Source organism: Euprymna scolopes, chromosome 13 (genome assembly GCF_053919585.1).
Source record: "Euprymna scolopes isolate OS-2025 chromosome 13, ASM5391958v1, whole genome shotgun sequence".
Taxonomy (NCBI): Eukaryota; Metazoa; Mollusca; class Cephalopoda; order Sepiida; family Sepiolidae; genus Euprymna; species Euprymna scolopes.
Window position 1 is genome coordinate 69,046,728 of NC_136494.1, and position 25,254 is coordinate 69,071,981.

The window sequence follows — 25,254 nt, forward strand, 5'->3', positions numbered from 1 at the left end:
TAAAATTCAAAATGGCATAATGGAAACATGTTATAAGGTATTTACAGCTTCTTTTCCAATTTTCGGATTTTAATCATGTCAAAACACACTTTATTTCATTTTGACAGATTGATTGTTGCTATTTCTTCGAATGAGTTAAGGGCAAGATAGATTCACTGATTGATATAATAATTAAGTGATGGATTTTGCACTAAAAAACTATCAAGAATTGTAAATATCAACTGAATTACAGAAATAAATTTTAAGATGGTTAACATCATGAACTTTGGAACACAGACTTTTGTCATTCACTCACGATATTGCTCTGTAATTACATTGAGCTTCTAAATAAGGTGTACTGACCAAAGATTTAGGCCAAAAAAGCAAAATTAATACTACCATTCCCTTTTGCATTATATTAAACCTTCCTTTCCCTACAATGAAAAAGAGACAATTCTGATTCTTTGGCCTTCCTCTCGCCGGGTGGTCCTGCTTGCTGACTCGTCCCCCACCGCCTGCTATCGTCCAGAGAGACGAGGGTAGGTGTGGGTGTCCTTTTTAACGACTACAGTCAGAGAGTTCATGCGACTAAGTCCAGTACGCACGCGTTTATAAAAACTGCTACATAATGTATCTTACCAATGCTTCGCAGTGTTTAACTTAAAAATAAAATAATCATTCAAGTTAGTATTTGTGCTGTGTCTTATTCATATAAGATAACAGCAATTATTTACAAAGGATTGGTATATATTATAAGGAAATAAAATATATTTCCACAGAAATATATATATATATATATATATATATATATATATAAGTCCTCTGATTGGCCCATAATATTGTTGTTTGTTTCTATTAATTCAGGTGCATGCGTGCACAAAGCAGGTTGTTCAGAAAAGAACTTAACTGCTTTCATTTATGGACACCGAGCATTGCTTTTTTCTAAACGAACATATGCAAGTTCATTTTGTCGTGGAGTATCTTTAAGAGCAAATGATTTCTTTTGTCAACAAGGTTTAATTCCAAAACAAAATTCTGTAGGGGACTAGGATATATAAATACCCCAATCCCGTTACAAAAGAATAATGAAACGAATGGGAATTGAAGGAAATAAAGACTCAAGTAATGGATAAGATAAACGTCGTTTATTTGCTGTTGAAAGAAATGAACATTTTAGTTATAACATGTCCGCGCGTATGTAACCAGTGTCCGTTGCAGGACTGGTGTTGTAGCAAGAAAAGGAAATGTGTTTTCATCTCAAGTTTGGGTCACTATTGTTTGTTCGCGTGTGGGAAGAGAAATAAATGTTGTAGGAAAATTGAGAATGGTAGTCCAGCGTGTAGACAAAGAGTGGATATTAGAGTTGTCATCAGTTAGTAGTCAGCTACGTGAAGGTGTTCTTAGTGACCAGTAGTAGATGGAGAGAGAAAGAGGGAGAATGTATACATACAGTCATTAGCTCGTGCCCCATACATAGTAGGAAGTGGGTGTGAGGTGCGCGTGCGCCGAAACGGCGGCGGTTTGTTAGCCCAACCTCTCTCGTTGAGAGTTGGTCCTAAAGAGAGGATTAGAAACAGCTTGTCTCCATGTTTTATACTCGCTTCTGGAGTGTCTTTTGCGCATGTGTATTTCCTTAGAAAGTGGAAGTGATGTCGTCCATGTGTGTTCATGTTCGCGTGTGTGAGTACATGTGTATACGTAAGCGTGTGTGTATATATACGTGAATGTGAGTGTATGTACGCGAACGTGAATATGTGTACATGTGTGGACGTGGGCGCGTATGTTTGTGTGCGCGTATGTATATGACAGCTTGAAATATGAATGTGTGTTTTGTGTGAGACTAGAAAAAGGCTCGTACAATTCTTCTCAGTCAAAGGATATACATATTAAAAATCCCACATTGGATTTCGGACATATATTTTGTCTGTTTTTAAAATCCGTTTTGTTTCTTTGCATTTGTATGTATGTGTGGACGAGGATTTGGTGTCTATAAAAATATATTTGATGCTATAAGGTTCAAGGTCTATTTTATTAAAATGTCTGGCTATTTCAGGGGTATTGTGCGTTTTATCTAATAGTAAAATTGTAATTATTAAATCTAAATCTTCAGTAATTTTAGCTATAATATTTATATGTAACGTTTGCATGTATATCTGGCAAATATTTCCATACTGTAAAGAACCAAAAAATTGTACACGTGAAAAACGACGTACAATAAGGTTATTCCTCTCCTCCCTGACCTAACCTACAAAAAAAAAAAAAAAGGCCAAAGGCGTTTGTTATGATTTTTTTTTTACGTTGAATGAGAGTGATCTCCCTTGAATTACTCTTTTGTCCTGAGGCAAAGGCGGCGTCTTGGTGATAGCCTCGCCACCAACATGTTGATTCCTGCATCGTAATACGCAAATCGCACATGTCTTATATGGATACGATTATTATTATTTGTTTTCCCCTCCTTTTGCGTCCGATTTACCGATGTTTGCTTGATCCTTCTTAGATCGTCCACGAAGAAGAGTTTGGTGGGTTAATTTTATCTTAGTTTCACTAAATAATTATACTTTTTTGTCTTTCTTTTCAATGTGTGTTTTAAGAAAAAAGCCGTTATTTATGTTTTTAAAGTTATTCATGAATCATATTTGTCCTTTAAAACTACATTTAAACCTAGCGTTGGTTTAATGGTAATTTAGGGGATTTAGCAGAAAAGTCAACTCACGAAAAAGTCACAGTAACAGAGTAACACTTGTTGGTTGGATTTCGATCAGTACTTTTACTTTGTTTACGCTGACGCTCCGAAGACGACGTGTTTTTATCAACAATCTTGATTGCTGGTTTAATTTAGAACGACACTGCGTGTTTTTTTTTTTTGTTTTTTTGTTTTGTTTTGTTTTTTTTAACCGAATAAAAGCTTCAAATTTCGTTAAAACACAAAACTTATCCAGGTAAGTAGAAAAGTAACTTATTTTACCTTTTTGAATTTTTTACCGTTTCTTTTTCGTATGTTGACTTCTCTGCTAGTGCCAATAACAAGAAAACAAAGATGAGAATAGATAATATCGAACTCTTTATTATCACAGCGTTTTGGCCGACGTAACCGCTGATCTTTTTCGTGTATATTTTTTGGAACTTGAGAAATTTCAAGTAGAATTTTGGAACCGAACCCTTTATTTAATTAAACCTGGGTAGATTGCTCTCATTCAATCCACACCACCCATCATGATCGAGTAGAGAGCACTTTGAAAATGATTGTTAACCAACTTTATTAACCGTTATGCGATGAGTCATAGCAATCATAATATTAGTATTTCCACGCAGTCATAGCTGATGGATGGAATGAGAATAATCCACCCTGTGGATTAAATAAAGATTTCAGATCGATATTCCGTATGAATTCGAAAATGTACACCTGCGAAATATCAAGGATTAAATCATTGTAAAAATAACGATGAAGTGAGAATAGTATGATGCTGCTCCTTCAATAAGTTTCCAGATTTTTTTGTACAAGCATTTAAATTTGTCGTAGACTCTTGAAAATTCAGTATGTTATTGCTATACATCTTAGGAGATTACTGACCAATGTTTATGATTTCAGGTTCAAATGAATAGCTACAGCAGGAATTGGAATACACCCTACTAAAGCCTGATTATCACAGCTGGTGAATTTCAAAAATACAATGTGCACGTGAGGATGCTTTAAAAGAATAAATGCAATAAAATTCTGTTTTAAACTTGGAAAAAATGCCACTGTAACGTTTGGAATACTTCAGACTGCTTTTGGACCACCTTCCATGAATCGAGCATCAGTTTGAGTGACATAAGCAATTCAAGGAAGGCAGAGAGTCTGTAAGGGATCATGAGAGGTGTGGGAGGAGTAAGGAAGTCAGAACACCAGAGTTGATTGGCCAAATAAAGAATTTGCATAGATATGGACCGTCGTGTGTCTATGGAGACTAAGTGCACAGTTTGATGTTAGTGTGGGAATTGTGCATACAATTATCCATGTGTAACTGAAGATGCGGAAAATTTGCTAGAAGTTTGTCCCAAAAAGACGTCATGACCAAAATGGGGATCAAGACAGTTCCTCACCCTCCCTATAGTCCAGACCTTTCTCCCTGTGACTTTTGGTTATCCCCAAGCTCAAGGAAAACTTTAGAGGCTGTCATTATGAGACAATTGAGGAATCTCTGGTCCCCCCTCGACAATCCTTCACGAAAAACACCCGTCTAGCTGAATCCACTGTGTAAAATTTCCCCCACTCTTTATCTGTGCCTAAATCAAAATGTAGATTCCATGAACAAAGCTTCTTTCTTAGAACTGCACGCCTGTGGGACTCTGTTCCGTCTGCCTGCTTCCCACCTGACTACAACTTGGATGTCTTTAAGTCCAACGTTAACAAATTCATAAGGAACCGCCCTCTTAAGTAAACACTTCATTAAATCTCCACACTAACGTACTTAACTTGCAATAACCCTTATCCCTGAGTGGCTTCCGGACCTTGATAATTGGTGACCACCGTGTAAAAAAAAAAAGAGGCTGTGACAAAAGTGATTGACATGTTCACATATCGGTCCTTCCAGAAGTTGTATGAACGGAACAACAAGTGAATTGCAGCCAAAGGAGATTACTTTGAAGGGTACTAGAGTTTCATGTGTGGACTATCAATAAAAGTGCTCATATGAAAAAAGTCTGAAAACTTATTGAATCACCTTGTAGTTGAATAAATCAAAACAATACAAGGTAATTGCATGATGCAGGATTTAATTTGGTGTTTATTCAAATTGGCTCTGATGAAAATATAGAAAAGTCTGTATAATGTTCTAAGATCTTTCTTCTCACCTGTTTTTGCTCCAAGACAGTGGCAAAAAAGTAACAACAATTACATCAAAACATACCTGTAAAATTCTACACAAATTGTATTTGTTCTTCGTTGCAAAAAAGGAAATGCCTAATTTGCCTCTGACTAGAGCTGGTAACACCTTGAAAGGTAATAGTTTTTTTATCTTCAGCAGGAATTGGAATACGGGTTCAACACTCTTCGAAGATTGGATTAATTACAGCCGTTTGAAGAGGTTGGTGTGATGCCTTCTGATGAAAGATTCAATTCTCGACTAGAGTCGACATCACAGAAGTTAATAAGGAATGTTCATTTGAATTAAAAGCCATTAATGACAGGTCAATAATTCTGACCTTAAAAAGTCTAATAATAACTTAGCCTAATCATTTAGCCTTTAAAATAAAGTCTCAGCAAGACGAAGAGTAGAGGTGCTCAAATGCCTCATATCCAGAGAGAGTTGAGTTCCATCTTTCTTCTACTGCTGCGTGTCTGGAACTGAAAAGGAAAGGCATTCAAAAGCCTACCAAGCCCATCGCTCAGCGGTTTAAATCTTTACCAATCTAGTTGGTCTAAACAAAGACAATGCGTGGCCAATCAGCCAATGAGGGGCCTGCTTATAATTGTAAAATTTCTCACAATGTACGTATTTGTTACAAAACGAAGATGGAATATTCCAAAACTTGCATAAATAGGTCAAATATTTTTTTAAATAAGAAAATCAAACTTTATGATTTTTATACTAAACTGTATTGAACTTAAGGCTGATTTTTTTTTTACCTCGACACTTTAATTTGTGTTGTCTCCCTCTTATTTACAACATCGGAGGTAAAAGTGCACTGGTTGACCACCTTTAAGAAACTTAATGTTTAACATGGGGAGGGGAGAGTGTTTTGTAACTATTCTATACTTTAACCTAACAATTTAAACCCAAATTCTTAAAGGTAAGTCTTCCAGTTGTCAACCAGCACACTTTTACCAAAATTTGCTTCATCAAATTATGGGATTTTTGGAATATGACATCTCCGTTCTGAACGAGTACGTACATCATACAGATTTTCCTGTATTTTCTTTACCACTATAAGTGCCAATTTGAATAAGCCCCTTTCCTTTTAAAAGTCCCAGATAAAAAAAAAAAAATGCTTGTATTAGGGCAATAAGATCTTAAAGCGAACCATTCTCATTATAGGAAAGTTCTGTCAGCGCAACCTAAGAGACTCTTAAAAGCCCCTCTCCCTCCTTTTCACATGTTAAGAATGGCTTTCTAAATTTCCTTGGCAATGTTAAACTGCACATCTGCCAGACTTAATTTTCAATGACAATTTTTGTTTTGTGTTGTTTTGGAAACGTTTACTCCGAAGTACAATTCAAGAATTTTGGGGAAAATGTTAAAGTTTTGCATAACGTTTTTGTTAAAAGCAAAGCAAATGCACGAAATAAAGACAATAACACAATACAAAACATTAATTATATGAATAGTTATTTAATTAAAATAGAAAATGGGGGTATTTTTTTATGAGAGTAACCAGCGTAGTATAAACACCCCCAACCTTCCCATGTTAAGAACGGCTTTCAGAAATAAACACCCCCAACCACCCCATGTTAAGGACAGCTTTTGAGGTTGTGTTTGTGTATTCCAAATATTCCAAAAGTCGTTTTTAACATGGGGAGGTTGGAGGTGTTTATACTACACTGGGTCCTAATACCAAAATATAAAATAATTAGAATTTCAAAATAAATTTGAAGTCATTTTTTTGTATATTTTCTGAAAATGCTTGATAAAAAAAACCCCCAAAAAACTAAAACTTTTTACAAAATGAAACGTTTGTAATAAGTAAAATAATCATTAAAATTTATGAATAATTTTGAACAGTCATTATTGGAATGTTTGATTTTATTTTTTTTATACAAAATTTAAACTTTGAAGTGTATTGTACTGGGTGGTTGTTGTTGTTGTTGGCATCAAACCAAACCAACAAAAAAAGATTTTTTTCAGTCTCCTTGGCAGACTTGGCTACAGACTCTTATCTCTTTCATCCAAGCAAAAATGGTTTAAAAATAAATATCCTTCATTTTTACCTGACATCCTGTAATAATTTTTTATGTAGTTGTGTCTGTTCTTTAATATAATAGGGGCGCATTTGAAAATTGATTGGGAGCACAAATAAGCCATAATACTTTGATAGTTGCCTTTTTAAACAATAATAATTCAAACCAGAAAATGCACTTTCTATTTGCCAGTTTACAGGATTAAAAACTACTTTCGAATTAAACATGAAGTAAACAATCACATGTCGGCTATTTATCAATAATGGATGAAATTTATTTTTAACGGTCTTGTTACATCCAAGTTTGCATTGCTTGTTGAAACGATAGATCAATTTTTTTAATGTCATTTTAAACAAAAACAATATTACTTAATTGTCATGTCGAAAATAGTAATATTTCCAAAGATTACAAAAATTCATTGAATAAGAACAACTGCTATTGTGTTTTGAGTAAAAAAATGTTTATCGTTAAAGGATATACAAGTTGGACGGCATTATGATGTAATGTAAAATATGCATATTGAGTTATATTCCCTGTGTGTGAAATCTTCACTGTCTACTCTCAAGCATCTACGAAAAATGCAAGTTTTTGTAAAAATACCTTTTAACTATAAATAACTTTCTACTTGATGAATTTTCGTAATTTTTGTATATATTACTATTTTCAGCATAAGAAATATGTAATATTGTTTTTTCTTAAAATGACATATTTAAAAAAAATCAATCTGTCGCTTCTCTCTCAGCAAGCACCCAAGTTGCATTCCTTTTTTTTTTGAAATTTAGTTTTTTAAAAAAAATGTATTCTTTATATTGCCACTCTGACTTAAGGTTAATTATAAGGTTCAGGAAGGGCATGTGCTTTGCCAGGCTTAAATATTACTTTTTTAATTATCTGTTAATCGAGTTATTGAAATAAAAAATGCAATAACAAATTCCAAAAAATAACGAAATAAAACAAACTACCATTTGATTTTTTTGTAAACAAGTTTTCTTTTTTAATCTTTTGTTTATAATTGAAAAAGAATGAATTACTTTGTGATCTTTCAGAATTGAAAGGAATTTAGAAGTATTTAAACTCCTTAATCTTATTTTTGAATCATCATATCTAAAAACATTTGATGTGAGGTCATGGATCTTTGCAAAACATGAACAATGATACCAAATTTGTTTTGGTTGTAAAATTAAGACTGTTCAAACTTTGTTGTAAATTATCAAATGTACCAAATCGATTTACATTTTGTTGTTAAGAACATGCCATAACGATTCTCGAGAAAAACTGATAAACCAGAATCAAATATTGATTTTATAGGATGAAAGCTATCGATAACAAAGAAATTATAGACTGACTTTACTTTATATATTATATTAATCTTATACAGTAAATCTTTTGCAAAAGGTATTGCGCTTTAGCATTAAATTATATAAAATTGAAATAAAAAATTATTATATTATTCCAATTTATTAGCATCTGTAATATAGATTGAACCTTCAACTCATGGAAGACTTTCCTTGAGTGACCTCTTGGCCTTGATAATGTGTTGATACCTATGAAACAAAAAAAAAAAAAAGAAAAAGTCCAATGTGAACAAGCTCTAATTGAATCGTCCCCCTAAGTAATCCAAGTTACAAAATTCCCACTGTTTACTATGCTAAAATCACAATGACTAATGTATACCTATTAACCCTTATCCTCGAGTGGCCTCTGGGCCTTGATAAGTGGTGACACCTATGTAAAAAAAAAAAAAAAAAAAAAAAACACATTTACGTGTTTCACCATGGATCCATGAGGACAATTCTAGTATGACTTTTGGAGTTTTAAACCTCATCAAGATTTTGGTGTCTAGTATTAGGTCAGAGTCAGGTCATGAAAGTAGTGGGGAGAGTATTGCAATTAATAAAATGTAGTTTGCCTTTATGCTTAGGTGTGGCATAACAAACTGCAATCTTCGTTCTGAGGCACGGGCAAAAAATATCTCGGCAAGAACAAGTTTGGAAAGTTTCCTTGTGGAGTTTGTCAGATCTGTTGCTGGCAGCAACTCTGTAATCATTGGATTTATAGAAAATGCAGTGGACTGTGAAAAAGATTAATCTTTATTGAGAACTATCTCTGTGGAATGTGTGCTCATATTTGTTCAACTAAAGGCAGGCCCTAAACTGAATGCTTTATGGATGATCTACAAAAATGGACACATTTTTTTATCTTTGCAAGATGGTTTCTGCTGCCGGAGGATGTGAAATTTACTGCTGAGCATCATTCATTCATTTTTAAATGAATCAGATGATTATTGTTATTCATTTCCCTGGTATCTTTCTAGTTGAATTTTTTTCGGCGAAGACATTGTGTACTTATGGGAAGGATCACATCAAAATTGCCAACATGTCTTAAGTGAAAGTAAGCATTCTGTGGAACTTGTCACACTCAGATTATCAGTCAGAGTTGTTAACCATTTAGGCACTGTTACTGTTACCTCCCACTTTCCATCCACAAGCTACATGGAGCAAATTTTTTTTTTCCCCTATCTTAACCTCTCAAGATCAAGTTTTCAATGACATGTGTAGTACCATGTCATGTGCAAATGAATGCTGGGTTCCCACAAGCTCGGTCTTTCTGAGGATGTCAGTGTGGTGTAAACAAAATATTTTTTAGAAATCAGCTGTGTTATATTTTATTTGCTGTCAGCGTGTATATATCGTAGACCAGTGACAAAGTCGATTTAGAAATTATATAGACTGAAAAGCACATTTGAATAACTGACCACAGTGAATATATAACACCAGGTTAAGAATAGTAATCCAAATAATCAATTATCATCTCTAAAATTCCAAAACTTGATTAATTTATTGTTTTTAATTTGCACTATACGTAATGTATTTCTTTCTATTTGTGTAGAAAGTAGGAGCAAAGAGCTAATTGGCCTAATGGATATCCTTGCAAACTATGGTATTGGTCATACTAAATTCACATCCTATCTGATCTATTGTTGTTATTTGTAGACTAATATGGTTGTAAAAGGCATGAACTCATAATGTCTCCCAACTATAAGTAAAATAACAACTTATGTTCAACTCTCTGCACCTAACTGTTGTTGCTCGGTAGGGTAACTATTTAGAATGTTTTTGTCTGTCTTTTTGTAAACTATGCTGCATGTTTCTTAATTTTTGGGGTTCAATTAGAGGGAAGTAACTCTGTATGAAAGAATATAGAGTTATGTTAATTTTGTTTGTTTTTTTAAGATAGTGGTCATTTGAAAATGATTCTGATCTAGACAAAGTATTTTCTGGAAGGAGTTAAGCAAATTGCATTTTGTTGTTCTTAAAAACATGCCCAACGATTCCTGTAAGAAAAACTGATAAACCAGTATAAATGTAAGAAAAAAAGCTATCACTGACAAACGGTAAAGTAACCGACTTTTCTCTATTTATTAAATTAATGTTATTCAGCAAATTATAATTGAAAAAAAAAAATGGATTCTTGTCAGCATTTGAACATTCTCAGTTCCAACCTATTCAGTCCGGTTCTCTCGAACTCAACTCATATCATCTTGACTTCTGGCCTTATATTGTCCCATTCCAGTGTGTAGCCTCATTGATATGCTAATTACATCAAACTACATTCCCCCCTGATCCTTAATGATCACCTCATAAACTAAAAACCCTGCTAGTTTCTCTACTAGCCCACACTACTTGACCAGACACAACTAGCCCACACTACTCGGCCAGACACAACTAGCCCACACTACTCGGCCAGACACAACTAGCCCACGCTACTCGGCTAGACACAGCTAGTCACAATACTGGGCTAAACACAGCTAGCCACAATACTCGGCTAGACATAGCTAGCTCACGATACTTGGCAAGACACAGCTAGCCCATGATACACGGCTAAGCACACAGCTAGCCCTCACTTAAAAGTGACAACTCCTTTATACAAAACAACTGAATCGCATTTCCAGTTCTTCATTTAAAAGTGAGGACTTTTTTTCAGAAAAAAACAACAACCGAATCGCATTTTAAAAATGTCTCATTTTAAAGTGATGACTTTTTCTAGGAAATCCAGCTGAATTCCCATTTAACTTTTTCAGTTAAAAGCGACAATTTTTTTTTTTTTCACAAATGCAACTGAATTTCATTTTAAATTTCTCATTTAAAAACGATGACTTTACCTACAAGTCGACCAAATCGCATTGTAAGTTCTTTTAAAAGCAACAACTTTTTTCAAAAACAAACAAAAAAATCTGACTCGAATTGTACTTTCATTGCTATAACTCTTTCATTTAAAAGCAACAACCTTTTTTTTTCCTTGCAGCAAATGCAACCAAATTTCATTTTCAATTCTTCTTTTCAAAACGATGTCTTTTTAATACATATAAGTTGACCGAATCGCATTTTAAGTTCTTTTAAAAGCGATGACTTTTTCAAAAAACCCCATAAAAAAAGAAAAAGAAGAATCTGACTCGAATTGTACTTTCATAAAATAACTACTGATTAAGTGCTTAAATAAATATGCACATATTTTAAATTATCCATAGCATGACGAATTTTCACATTGACTTTCGAATGCACCTCCAAACCAAATTGTATTTCAACATGTTCATTTCACGACGACAATCAAAAAAAGAAAATCCAACAAATCCCACTGGGAATACCAAACAAAAAAAAGACAAAAAGGGTCCGACTCACTTTATCGTCATCATATCTTCACCTCTCTCACTTACAACTCGTTTCAGTTTTCCCTTTCTTAACACTTTAAATTTTTAAAGGTCTACGCAAATCATTTATATCTTTCCATTTTTCAACGCTTTCAATTTTTTAAATTTGACTCGTGCCATTTAATATTCCTGTTCTTTCGACACTTTCCGTTTTCACAGTTTGACGCGACTCGTTTAATCTTTCCCTTGCTTGAGGCTTTCCAATCTCAATGTAACTCTTTTAATCTTTTGCTTTCAAATTCCGATGTGACTCGTTTAATTTTCCCTTTGACAATGCTTTCAAACCTTGTCTCAGTTGCAGCGACTTCATTTTTCAGGCCAAAATAGCTTATAATTCAAAAAACAAAAAAAAATTAATTCTTGTCCGCATTCGAACATTCTCAGTTCGAACTTGTTCAGCCCGGTTCTCTCAAACTCAACTCACGACTTCGGCCTTATATTACCTCATTCCTGTATGTAGCCTCATTGTATTTGCAAATTACATCAAACTACATAAATCATTTAGAAAAACATTAAATCTAAAAAGGTTGATATGCTGTAAAACAAGCCAACCAGAACATATGTGAAAGAGGTCAGTAAAAGTTTGACCTCAAAGCGAAGTAGGTGAAAGCACAAAAAGTTTTGAAATCACCGATTTAAACCCCCAAAAAATATTTTTACGGGATTTTTTAGATGCTGATCGATAATTTGTAAAACAGTATAACTCCTATAATTTGAACATCCGCTGCATTCAAATTATAGGATGCTGTTCAAGTTTTGTGATAAAAAAAATGTGCTGCAGTTAACTTTAATTTTCTAAGAATTAAGAAATAGTAAATGAAATTCATTGCTATATGATACTTCAAGTATATATTAAGTTGAGTTTGCGATATATTGCAAGTAAGAATTGTTAAATATTATTACCAGGAACAAAAACATTGAAAATAAATTAAATTTACTCTTACTTGTAAGGTATTTATTATCTAAGTTATCATCTATAGAAATCATACATTTATGTAAAATACAGTTTTTTTATTTATTCATTGAATGAGTCTCATTGCAGTTTCTATTTTCATCGATTGAGCTCTCGGGCGCTGCCATTGTATTTTGTAAGCGATCACAAAAATCTACAATTTCTTGGTTCTGTAGCTTCTTTATGATTATATCTCTTCGGAGTGACATTGCTTGCAAAACATAGTTGTCACTAAAGTAAGGACTTTTTTCTAGAAATTTTATAACCGTCTCCGTAGACTTTTTTGCATCATCCCATGCTTGGTTATTTACATTAGGGTCAAGAGAATGGGAGCGATCGCTATTTTCATTACCATTACTGCGTTCAGGATATTGACCAGTAGTTTCCTCATCTTGTTGCACCCACATTTCAACATCATTTGCATTAAGTGATTTAAGAACAGCGTGGTTGGTCGGTAACCGTTTGGTTTCAAGAATTTTTTCTAGATCAGATGTATTCTCTGATTCTTTCAGTTCAGAAGCCTCTGACGCTGGGCATAATTTACCCCATGCTTTTGTTAATGTGCTTGCTTTAAATATAGCAATCTGAAAAAAAAAAAAGAAATTTACAGTTAGTGTAAATTAATTATCAATAGCTAATTTACATTAATTACATAGTACCAATATTAACATTTCTGCGCAATATATGACTAAACCATGTAAACAGTTTTACTGCAACTCCACATCAAATTGCTAATACAATTTCAATGACGAGACAGTTCAAGTTTAGAGAAGGTCCAGGTTTAAAAGGAGTCCAAATGAGAGGAAGTCCAACTTTAGAGGAAGTTTAAATTAAAGGAGTTTTACTATATTTCGATTATTCAGGCTACTATTCTCATCTTTGATAATATTTTCCCAACATATGAATAAGTAATAATACTCTATATTTAAAACAAAATTATATTCAAAGCTCCTAAAATTAACCGCATGAACCTTTGACGCAATAAATAAAATGTGTTGAGTAACAACTAGTTCTAAATGACAGTTTTCTGAAGGTTGAAGATTCAGGATATATTAACTTGCAGACAGTAATAATAAAGACAGTGGTATAGTTAACAAAAAGCACATTAGCAAAAGTATATTGCAGAAGTATACATCATGATTCTGGGAGCCATAACTGCCACAAATCGCTACCCCATAATGTATTCAATACAATTATATATTTATAGTCTCTTGGTAAGTTCATTATTCCAGAAATAGGTATATCAGCTTATCCCATAACACTAACTAAGGATAAAATAAAAATTTTATAATACTTCTACCTGATCATGGTTGATAGATTAAAAAAAAATACCTTCCTGCAAATTAAATAAAGGGTTCATTCATATTATTTATCACTCATCTAAAGAGTAATTTTTCACAACATTTCAGTTGATGTAGCCTCCGACCTTCTTCAGGTGTATCTTGTCGAACTCAAAAATCTGCAAGGAATTTCGAACGAAACCCTTACCTTACAGCGGTAGCATGCTCTCATTCTGTTAGCCATGACTGGATAGAGGGCCTAAGTAATTCGCAATTGTATTTTTTGGTTGCTGACACTGAGGATTAAACCTTGAACCTTCAGGAGAATATCACTTTACAATTAATTTTTTCCAAGTATTCTAGCCACTGCGCCAAGAGTCCTTACAGAACGAGAGCATGTTACCCCCATAAAATAAATAAAAGGTTCCAATTGAAATTCCGTGCAAATACACAAGTTCTACAAGACACACATGAAGAAGGTCAGAGGTTATATGAACCAAAACATTGCAAAAATGATACTCAATATGAGAGCAATAGTCCAAAGAATTCAAATAATATGAGTAACCAATCTTCAAAAATTCAAAAACGTAGAGGGTTCAGTTCGAAACTGTTTAAGTGCAGGAGTTCAAAAAATATGCACATAAAGGTCAGAGGTTACGTCAACTGAAACATGAAAATAACATCTCTAAGATGAGATCAGAAGTCTGAATAATTGAAATAATACAAAAAAATATTAAAATTAATTTTTCTTTTTTCTTCAAAATTCAAATGGATTGTGCAAGTTTAACATTGATTTTTTTTTTTTTATTGGGATTGATTTTAATTACTGTATTGTGTTTCAGAAGAAGAGGTTTTGATTTCAATCATGGAAAACTTTGTGTTGTATGATGAGCTGGGGCGTGGTGATAATACGGTTGTGTACAAAGGCAGGAAGAAAGGCACAATAAAATTTGTTGCTATTCACCGGATTGAAAAAGTGAAAAGATGTGAACTGACAAATACCGTAAGTATAGCCACTCCGCTTATACTCGTCTCGTCACCATTACAGTGATAGATTTTAGATGCTTTTTTTTTTCATCATAACAGTTATCACCATGGTCGTCGAGTTGAACAATCATATCTAGGAAAAACAAGATTGCATGCTTAAAATAAACTTAATTTCTATAAAATATGTTTAAGGTTAAACAGCCTTAGATCTTGCTTCGCAAAGAAACATAAAAGTTATGTAAGACTGTTCTGTTCAGGAAATTTACTTTATTATCTGTCCTAGGATGATTATTCTTCTAGTCATATTATACTCTACTAGTAGGGAGACCCAACATTGCCAAGATTGAATGATGATCAATGAATGTTTCACACTCCTATACAGTAGAACCCCAGGATACGGTGGCCCTAGGATACAGTTTTTTCAGATTATGATGTGGAATACAATGATTTTCTGGTCCCTGTTTATGGTATTTGCCCTGCCTTATGGTCTTATTCATAATGTTATTTGATTATATACATGTGTATTATATACTGTAGTGTATTTTGTTACTAATTTTTTATGCCATATCCTGGGGTTTTACTGTATTTTTATTGTCATCGAAATCAGTGAAGTCACCCATTTTCAATCTAATCAATTAATTGCCTGCTCTAGTTGGGGACCCATCGCAGTGCACCAGGAGGAAGCTTCACATGCCTTTCCACAGTGACTTAGTCCATAATACATTGTAGTCTACATTGCACTGTAGAAAACCTACTATTGATTTTCTAAAATTATTTTTTATATATAACTGCTTGAATTAAATTTTAAAATTCAAAAGTTAAATATCATCGTTCAATTGTGCTCTAAACAGAAGCATTCATTTCGAACACATCCCTGTCATAAAAAAAAAAACCTACTGTTGATCTTATATGCTGGACCTTTCTACTTGTATAGTAATAAAACTTCTCAAATGGACTTGTGATGTTAGGCTGTATAAGGTGTTTACTTTCATCAAAATTACCTGTTCCTTCTTTCATTGGATTTTTTCAATTATTGAAAGTTATCAAAGACATTCTGATACCAAACCAATTTAAAAACATTGCCAGATACATAAAATACACTTGTGTGAAGTTTTATAAAAAATTGACTCAGCTGTTCTGGAGTTTATAGCGAATGAACTCACAAACAAAGTTTCTTTTATATAATAGTAGAAATAGAGCTACTAGCAGGGCTATCCGGCATCACCTGGAGTCTAAGTAAAACTAAACAATCTCCTTAATATTTTAATTTGTCTGTTTGGGAACAAAATCAGAGTCAAAATAATTGCAGGAGTGAGGTTTAAACTTGCAGCCTCTTTTTTTAGTATGACTTGCTAACTGGTTCACTCACAGGGGCCCCTTCTCTGTTTTGAGTTGAATGTAGGTCAGCCACTTATTAAAAAGGAAGGAGGAGGAAGCTGATGAAATGATAAATAGTGGAAAAAATTGTCATGTTACATTTGCCCCAAGTGTTATATGTGACAGTAAGATGACACCTGGTTGTGGAAGTATAATCTCTTCCAACTTCTTTTATTTATGACTAATCAAAACAAGTGAAGCTTGCATGGTCCCCCATGAGTGCATAGTGAATGACGCATAAAAAAAATTAAGTTCAGCATTTGCCCCCCCCCCCCCCATTTAGACCCAAAAGCCCTCAGGGGATGTCAAATCCTGGTGAAAATGAACAAACGGTGCAGTTTTAGTCCTTAACATACGTAAATTTGAGTTCTGCACCATGCAAAAAAAAGAAACGACTGAGTCCATCATTTTCCTCTCCCATTTAGCCCCAAAACTCATCAAGGCCTTAGTATATTTGAATTTGAATTCAGCACCATGCAAAACTGCTAAATAGACATACACAGAAAATTTTAGACTAATATGATAAAATATTCCCAAAAAATGAAGTGTTTTTATTAGCCCTAAAAGAGCCCCTGGGGCACACCCAAGAGTTATCATGAAGTATAAGACAAACAAAATTATATAGAAATCAGTTAGTTACATCATACAACAGAAAGTTTTATAAAAATCCAAGGCATCAATTTTTTTTTTAATAAACACAAGTGTCAATTTTAGCCATTTTAACCCAAAAGGCACCCCTAGTGCGGGCAACCAGAGTTTTCCCAGAAAATCTGTTCTGTTACTTTTTTACTCATATCATGTTTAGTGTTTGTTCAAAATTTCAAAAAATTCCAAAGCATAGTTATTGAGAAAAGTGCGGACAGACGAACAGACAAGAGTGAATTTACAGGTCCACCCTCCTTTTGTAGGGGGAGCAATATTGATCAAGATTAAACTAGTAAACTTGCTGAAACGAATTAAAAATAAAATTTTATCTGTCTAGGGATGTTTTTCAAATGGAGATATCTCAATAATGCGCTACATAGCAGCAGTCAGAGCAACGACTCTTTCTCATTAAGCCAGTGCCAATAATTGTGTCTCCGCTTTATTCTTAAGTCAGTATAATAATTCGGTTGAGAAAAGGTCAAACTGAAGATGTAAAGCTCCTAATTTCAATCACTGGGCTTGACATAATTTTTTTCTTTATGAAATATAAGTAGTGGGGGGGGGGCACCTGGTCCTGGCGGTTATAAAATACACTTAAATATATTTTAATTCATGAAGATTTCTTATTTATATTACAGAGACAATTTTCTATTGAATATTATATATATATATATATATATATATAACTACTTCATTTACTCACATAAAATTAATATACGAAAGTATAAATTTATGCATAAACTTTAAGTATTTACTTCAAAAGTGCTCAATACGTAGGTAGAGCTAGTTAGTAAGTTATAAAATATATATCTCAATTAAGCTACACTGAATATTCCGCGTTTCATCCACTCTAGGACTCTTCAGGCTTATGCACATAAGCCTGAGGAGTCCTAGAGTGGATGAAATGCGGAATATTCAATGTAACTTAATCGCCATATATATTTTATAATTTACTATATATATATATATATATATATATATATATATACTAGCATTTGTGCCCGGCGTTGCCGGGTGTTTGAAGGTGTATGTTGAGCAAAATAAAAAAAAAAAAAAAAGGTGGTCAATTTTTTTTTACATTTATTGTTTTGGGCTTAAATCAAGTTATTAAGTTAGATCCATGTCCAAGGAACCTATATCTAAAATTTTAATTGTTTAGACACAAAATTGGCGGAGGAGTTTGGTAGAGTTCTCAAAGGTCAAATCGTTGAACTTTGACCCTTTAACAGCCAAATTTCTGGCCGAAAACCGATTAAAAAGATTTTCCCAAATCTCAGTACCCTGTACATCAAATTTCGAGTCTGTAGACTTAAAATTGACAGAGCTATTGTGTAGGGAAATGTAAACAGACACACACACAGGCACGTTCACTTTTATAGATATATAGATATAGTACTGACTTCAAACATTTTGAAAAATATGACATGGGTGCCATCAGCTAGAACCAAAACATTTAGTGCTTCAGCAATGTTCCCTCCAGTTCAAACTGTCAACAGATAGATAAGAAAGATTTCAAATGAAACCACTTCAAGCTATGAATGAATTTGCATATGCACAAAAGAAATATGTTGGCAAGTTGAAATGAACATTTTGCATTTCAACTTTGCGACATATTTCTGTCCATTTTATTCATCCATCCAAACAAAGATTTTACTCGTAAACCATCCTTGGTGTATGATTAGTATTTTTTTGTTAATTTCAGTGTGATGTGACTAGTAGTTTATCAGTTAAATATTTACATACAGACACATACATACATCTAGTGTTTTCTTTATATAGATTTACATTTCTCACCATACAGATTAAAAAGGCATTACCTACTTACACTTTTATGAAAATTGGTTCCATTAATAAAACAATACTGTCACATCCTCCACATTCAGTTTGACAGTGGATTTTTTGCTGTCGAACTGAGGTATTTTTCTGTTCAATCCTAGGAGGTCAACCCTCTCAGGCTTTAACTTTTTTCTGAGAAGCGATTAGCTTGTTTCTTATCACCTAAGTTGCTCCTATCAAGCACTGCCGACTGCTGTTCGAGCATTATTTTGTAAGCCATAATGCACTTCACCTCATGTGCTTGCTTTTTGAAACCCCACATGATCTTGTGTTTAACCTCCTGCAGAGTAAATAAAAAAAAAAGTACTGGACTAATTAGACATAACTTTCAAACTTATATTTAAAATAAAAACAAAAGATAAAACTTTCAGATAAAGAAACTGCACAGTTTATAAAAAGTAAAACAAAATAAAAGGAAAAACACTCCCAGGCAGCATTAAACAGTTACAGTGAAGTGTGTATAGTATATCATCTTAGTCTGATGATGATTCATGCAAGATAAAAGCTTTGACATGAATAAATCAGCATCTTCAAATGCACACATCTAAAGCTGAGCAACTCTCTTTGGCAATCAGATAAATAGAGAGAGCTGATTGTCGAGTCAATAAGACTATTGGATAGATGAAAACCAAATGCTAGTTTTATTTTTAACTTGGCTAAACTTGGTTAGTTTTTTGTTGAACCAAGTTTTAAAACCTCATCTATGAAACAAAAGTGTTTTATTATATGGCCATCAAGTTTAATGTTAAAAATATGTGATTTTCTTTTTTCTTTAGAAATTTGAATACATCATATTATGAGGAATTACAGTTCTTCTTCATTCACTAGTGAAATTCATAAATCGAAATATCGATTTTCAAGTAAAACCAATGTTATTTGCTTAACTGTCATGTCACAGTAATGAACATATCCAAAAATTATGAAAAATGATAGATAAAAAGTTAATTATTAATGAAAGCAGTTTTCGAAGAAAATTAGCGAAAATTACGTTTTGCTAAATTGACAAAAAGTTTTCAGTTTTTAGAAAACAATTATCTCCCTTTTGTTACGATTCTAAACTTCTGGTTTCTTTTTTTTTTTCTTTTTTTTGCAAAACTCAATTTTCAATAGTTATCTTCAAAAACTATTTTCATTAATAATTATTTTTCTATCTTATCGTTTTTCATAATTTTTGAGTATGTTCATTACTGTGACATGACTATTACGTAGATACCATTGGTTTTACTTAAAATTCAATATTTAAATTTTCGAATTTCACTATTTTAACAAAGAAGAACTGGAATTAGTAATAATTCTATATTTATTCTATTTTGTTAGGTACGCATGATTCATGATTTAAACCATCCGAATGTTGTGAAATTTGATGAATGGTATGAGACAAACAATCACCTTTGGCTTGTTGTAGAGTTATGTACAGGTAAGATATCAACTTTTATGACCGGTTGTTTTATGTTTACAACCAGCAATCCTTCATTTTATAATTAAGAGCAATGTGTGTTTATATATATATATATATATATATATTAGGCATCTCCAACCTGTTGTGTAAAACGTCATCAATATACACATAAAGTAGTGATGTAATCATTTTGTGTGTTTACTATAGTTTGGGTCAATTTTTATGGAAGATCATTTCTGCAGAAATTTATGAATAAATAAAATGTACAATAAAAAATGGATAAAAAAACAATATAAGACTTAGCTTTTCTAAAACAAATAGATTTTTAATAAGGAACTACGCAGACGATAAAATTAATTTTAACCTGTTCTGTTGATACGTGTATCTAAACATGATATCGCTACAGACCTCCATACTTTTTAGGAAAAAAAGCACAAATTTTGATTATCACCTCAGTTATTTCAAATAATCAAATCCAAATAATTTTTTTTTAGTTGATTTTGCTTTTGTAATTTTTATTATCTCAAGAGTCATATATTTTATTATATGAATATATTTTTTATTATTGGGAACATGCTTTATAAAAAAAATCTGTTTAAACGTCATATCGTGTAATATTTGAATTTAATATCATTTAAAGCTTTTTAAAAATAATTATTTTTAAAAATTCTGTTTTATTTGTTGTTATTCAAATAATTATATTACCGAGGAAAAAAAAACATCAAGAAGAATTTTTTATTTTAACATAATAATATTGATTTTATGTCCAATTTTATTTACAACTTTAAGGTAAATGAAAAAAAATAACAGGATTTTATATATATATATGAAATAAAATAAAAATTAAATTTATCAAAATGATCCAAGATGGTAAAACTAAAGTATATAATAAATATTAAAGAATTAATATTTATAAATTAATCTCAACCAGATGTAAAAGCTCGATAAAACCAAATAGGAGATGGAGCTTATAATAAGAGCAAATAGTTAATAAAACATGTTAAAAACACTTTTAAAAAGAGTTAAAAACATATTTAATCTGAAAAGGAAACACTTAATAAGTGGATAGTCCTTAATCCGCAGAGTTTCGAAGAAATACTTTCCTTCTCATCAGAGGGTAGGAATTAGCAAAATACGGGATCGGATTTTGCATACAAAAGTATTTGATGAAACTGCAAGTAAGTCAAAGATCTTACTTGATAACATATAGTGAAGCAGGGGAATATGATGAAGAAAAAGATGATTTCACGTGAATGGATAGTCTGGTGAATGGTAAATTATCCAATGACGGTAAAATCCAAAACTGTAAATCCAAGAAAGTTAATTAAATTTCCATTCGCACAAGTAAAATCCAAGGAAATCGCATAATTGGAAGATGGTCCAAAATAATCCAAAAGGCCGAAATCCATGGAATAATTCACAAATATGTACATGGAAAAGGGGAAAAAATTCCAATAGTATTAATAAAAGAAAAATAAGATATGCGTTTGACACGGCTGACGAGACAAAAAGTAATTTTAAAAAATCAGTGAAGAAAAAGAGAAAAAATCAGTGAAGAAGAAGAAAAAAAAATTAAATGGTGATAGAATTAAATATAAAATAGAAAAGCAAATGTCAAAATGACCCAAACAAAATAACGCTAAAAGGCGCAAAAAATATAGGGCAAAAATAGAGGTCAACTTAAATGTACAGGTTATTACTTAATCCGATCTCACATTTTGCTAATTCCTACCATCTGATGAGAAGGAAAGTATTTCTTTGAAACTCCGCGGATTAAGGATTATCCACTTATTAAGTGTTTCCTTTTCAGATTAATTATGTTTTTAACTCCTTTACAAAGTGTTTTTTAACATGTTTTATTAACTGTTTGTTCTTATATATATATATATATATATATATATATAATAACTACTTCATTTACTCACATAAAATTAATATACGAGAGTATAAATTTATGTGTAAACTTTAAGTATTTACTTCAAAAGTGCTCAATACATATATATAGATATATTTAGTAAAAACCTGAAGAGAGTGCTCAATACTATTGCAGAGCAAATATGTGTTTTATTTTTTTATTACCGTTTTATCTGTTTGGTTACATATGTTTCAGATGTTGGACCATGTTTACGATCCAACAGCCTCGTCAGACCTTACAGAAATCGTTGTTAGTATTCAGAAGAAGTGTTTTAGAAAAAATACGAGAAAGAAAAAAAATGGGGGTGGGGTAGGAGATAATAAGGGGGAGGGAGACGGGTATCGACAATATTTCAGTTTTGATGGTTAAAATACATTAGATTGTATTGTGGGTGTGGGGGTAGCAGATTCAGGTAGGTGTGGGTGAAGATATATGGATATAGTGAGGGGGAGGTGGAGAGAGGATGGTAAAGAAAAAAGAGAGGGGGTAAGGAGAGGAGGGGAGGAGTTTCAATCTTTAGGTTTTAAATTTTGACTGCTTTTTGCTTGTTCAGCCAGGTATATTAAGTAGATGAGAGAGAGAGAGGGGGAGAGAGAAAGGGGTTTTTGTAGGTTTCATGTGTTTGACAAGTACAAGATTCCATTTAAAATTTTCGTAGTCACTATAAGTTGACTTTTCATTTCAGTTAACAATGAGTTGTTTTTAGGTAGTTATGGATTAATACATACGCTAATGCACGTGCAAATACGCATACATACATACACATACATATGTACATTTCTGCAAATCCATATACAGACAGATATGCACATACACATATATATATAAAGATTGTATATGCAGACATACACACAACTCCTATACACATATACATACTCACATATATACACATACACATATTCATACATATATATATACACACACACACCTACATATATACATATACGTGGAGATATAGATCTCCAGTAAGAAGAAAATGTACATATACATACATACATACACACGCATGTACCCATATACACGTATATACAATTTTATAAATATACATATTCATAAAAATATAAATATACAGACATATATGGATATATGTATCCTTGTTTGTGCTTATATATATGTTCTATGAGTGAATGTATGTGCTCATGGGTAATGTGTATATACATTAATGTAGGTGTATCTATATCTATGTGCAAATGTGTATGTTTGCGTGCATCTGAGTGTTAGTGTCTGTATATGTGTGTGTGTATCTGTGGGTATGCATGGCTGAACGTGTGTATACAGATGGAGCTGTATCTGAGTTTATGTGCATGTATGTGTTTGTATATATGTGTGCGCCTGTATCCACAATACATTTTACACTGAAAATAAAGTTAAACATAACCACTGCCCAAAGCACCATGTTAGGAGCCCACCCCATATATATATGAACTTAATGATGTGTCTACCTAACCTCGCATTATTAACTACACCCATGTATTTACTTGTTTATTTATTATTATTTATTTATCCTAACTTTACTTTATTTACTTGGTATAAATGTACACTATATATATATATATATATATATATATATATATATATGTCTGTAGATTTATATTTTTATAAATATGTATATTTATGTAATTTTATATATGTGTATATGGGTACATGTGTGTGTGTGTGTATGTATGTATGTATGTATGTATGTAGATTGCTGGACACCAGAGCATGTTCCACACGCCGGTGGGTCATATAAGCTGCAGCTTACAGGGCCTAAGCTCCTCTGGAGGTTTCTGTCAGGTTTACCTCACCCTTGGTTAAATAACCTTGGCCCACAAGTTCCAGTCATGGATCAAATGGCATGGTGAGTGGAGAGGGCTCTGTAAGCCATGGTGAAGGCAGCCTCCCTAGGAGAAGGAAAACTCTGATATAAAACCTGCGATGACTGCTGCATCCAATGATGTTGACTTGCTTCTTTTTGGATCAATGTGGCAGTTGTTTAGAGAGTGGGATTTTCTCAGTGCAAAGTCTTTCCCCACTATAACAATCCTCATGCACAGGCATTGCTTGATATAGATTAGATACACTTTTATATCGAGTGATGGCAATGTTCGAAAGGGAATTTGTTGCCATCATGTATGTATGTATACGTACATTTACTTCTTACTGGAGATCTATATCTCAACGTATATGTATATATGTAGGTGTGTGTGTGTGTGTGTATATATATATTTATATATATGTGTATATATATATATATATATATATATATATATATATATATTTATATATATGTGAGTATGTATATGTGTATAGGAGTTGTGTGTATATGTCTGCATATACATTGTTTATATATGTGTATGTGCGTATCTGTCTGTATATGGATGTGTAGAAATGTACATATGTATATGTATGTATGTATGCATATTTGCACGTGCGTTAGCATATGTATTAATCCTTAACTACCTAAAAACAACTCATTGTCAACTGAAATGAAAAGTCGACTTATAGTGACTACGAAAATTTTAAATGGAATCTTGTGCTTGTCAAACACATGACATCTACACTAACACTTTCTCTCTCTCTCTCTCTCTCTCTCTCTCTCTCTCTCTCTCTCTCTCTCTCTCTCTCTCTCTCTCTCATCTACTTAATATACCTGGCTGAACAAGCAAAAAGCAGTCAAAATTTAAAACTTAAAAATTGAAACTCCTCCTCCCTGCTCTCCTTACACCCCTCCCTTTTTTCTTTACCATCCTCTCTCCACCTCCACCTCCCTATATCCATATATCTTCACCCACGCCTACCTGAATCTGCTACCCCCACACACACAATATAATCTAATGTAGTTTAACCTTCAAAACTGAAATATTGCCGGTACGCTTCTCCCTCCCCCTTATTATCTCCTACTTCCCCTTCTTTTTATTTATTCTCGTATTTCTTCTAAAACACTTGCAAATACTAACAACGATTTCTGTAAGGTCTGACAAGGCTGTTGGATCATAAACATAGTCCAACATCTGAAACATATGTAACCAAACAGATAAAACGGTAATATAAAAATAAGACATATATAACTATTCTTTTAATTATTTGATCTTTTCAGCTTTAAAAAATGTTGAAATTTTTATCGATCTACATTTATGTTTTTAGTTTTCATAACATGAAATATAAGGGGGGGGTTGAACACCTAAAAAAAATATATTTCCTCTAATATATTTAACGAAACCTACTTTTATTATGTAAGTTTATTTAATAGTGAATAAATATTGAAAATTTCAGGAAAATATGACTATTATTTGATTTTTGCTAGATTTTTAAACCTA

The 25,254-nt window shown here is 32.6% G+C and overlaps 1 protein-coding gene across 2 annotated transcripts in view; it reads left to right on the plus strand.

Moving 5' to 3' along the window:
- Positions 1–2,299: 2,299 nt before the first annotated feature.
- Positions 2,300–25,254, plus strand: part of LOC145292060 (serine/threonine-protein kinase ULK4-like) — a 125,082-nt gene continuing 102,127 nt past the window's right edge. The window contains exons 1-4 of one of the 2 annotated variants that reach the window (XM_080138108.1): positions 2,300–2,498; positions 4,986–5,045; positions 14,639–14,799; positions 19,959–20,058. In XM_080138108.1, coding sequence (XP_079994234.1) covers positions 14,662–14,799; positions 19,959–20,058 — 238 coding nt within the window. In that variant the 5' untranslated portion in view covers positions 2,300–2,498; positions 4,986–5,045; positions 14,639–14,661. The remainder of the gene's footprint in view (positions 2,499–4,985; positions 5,046–14,638; positions 14,800–19,958; positions 20,059–25,254) is intronic. The other variant, XM_080138107.1, reaches the window with a different exon arrangement.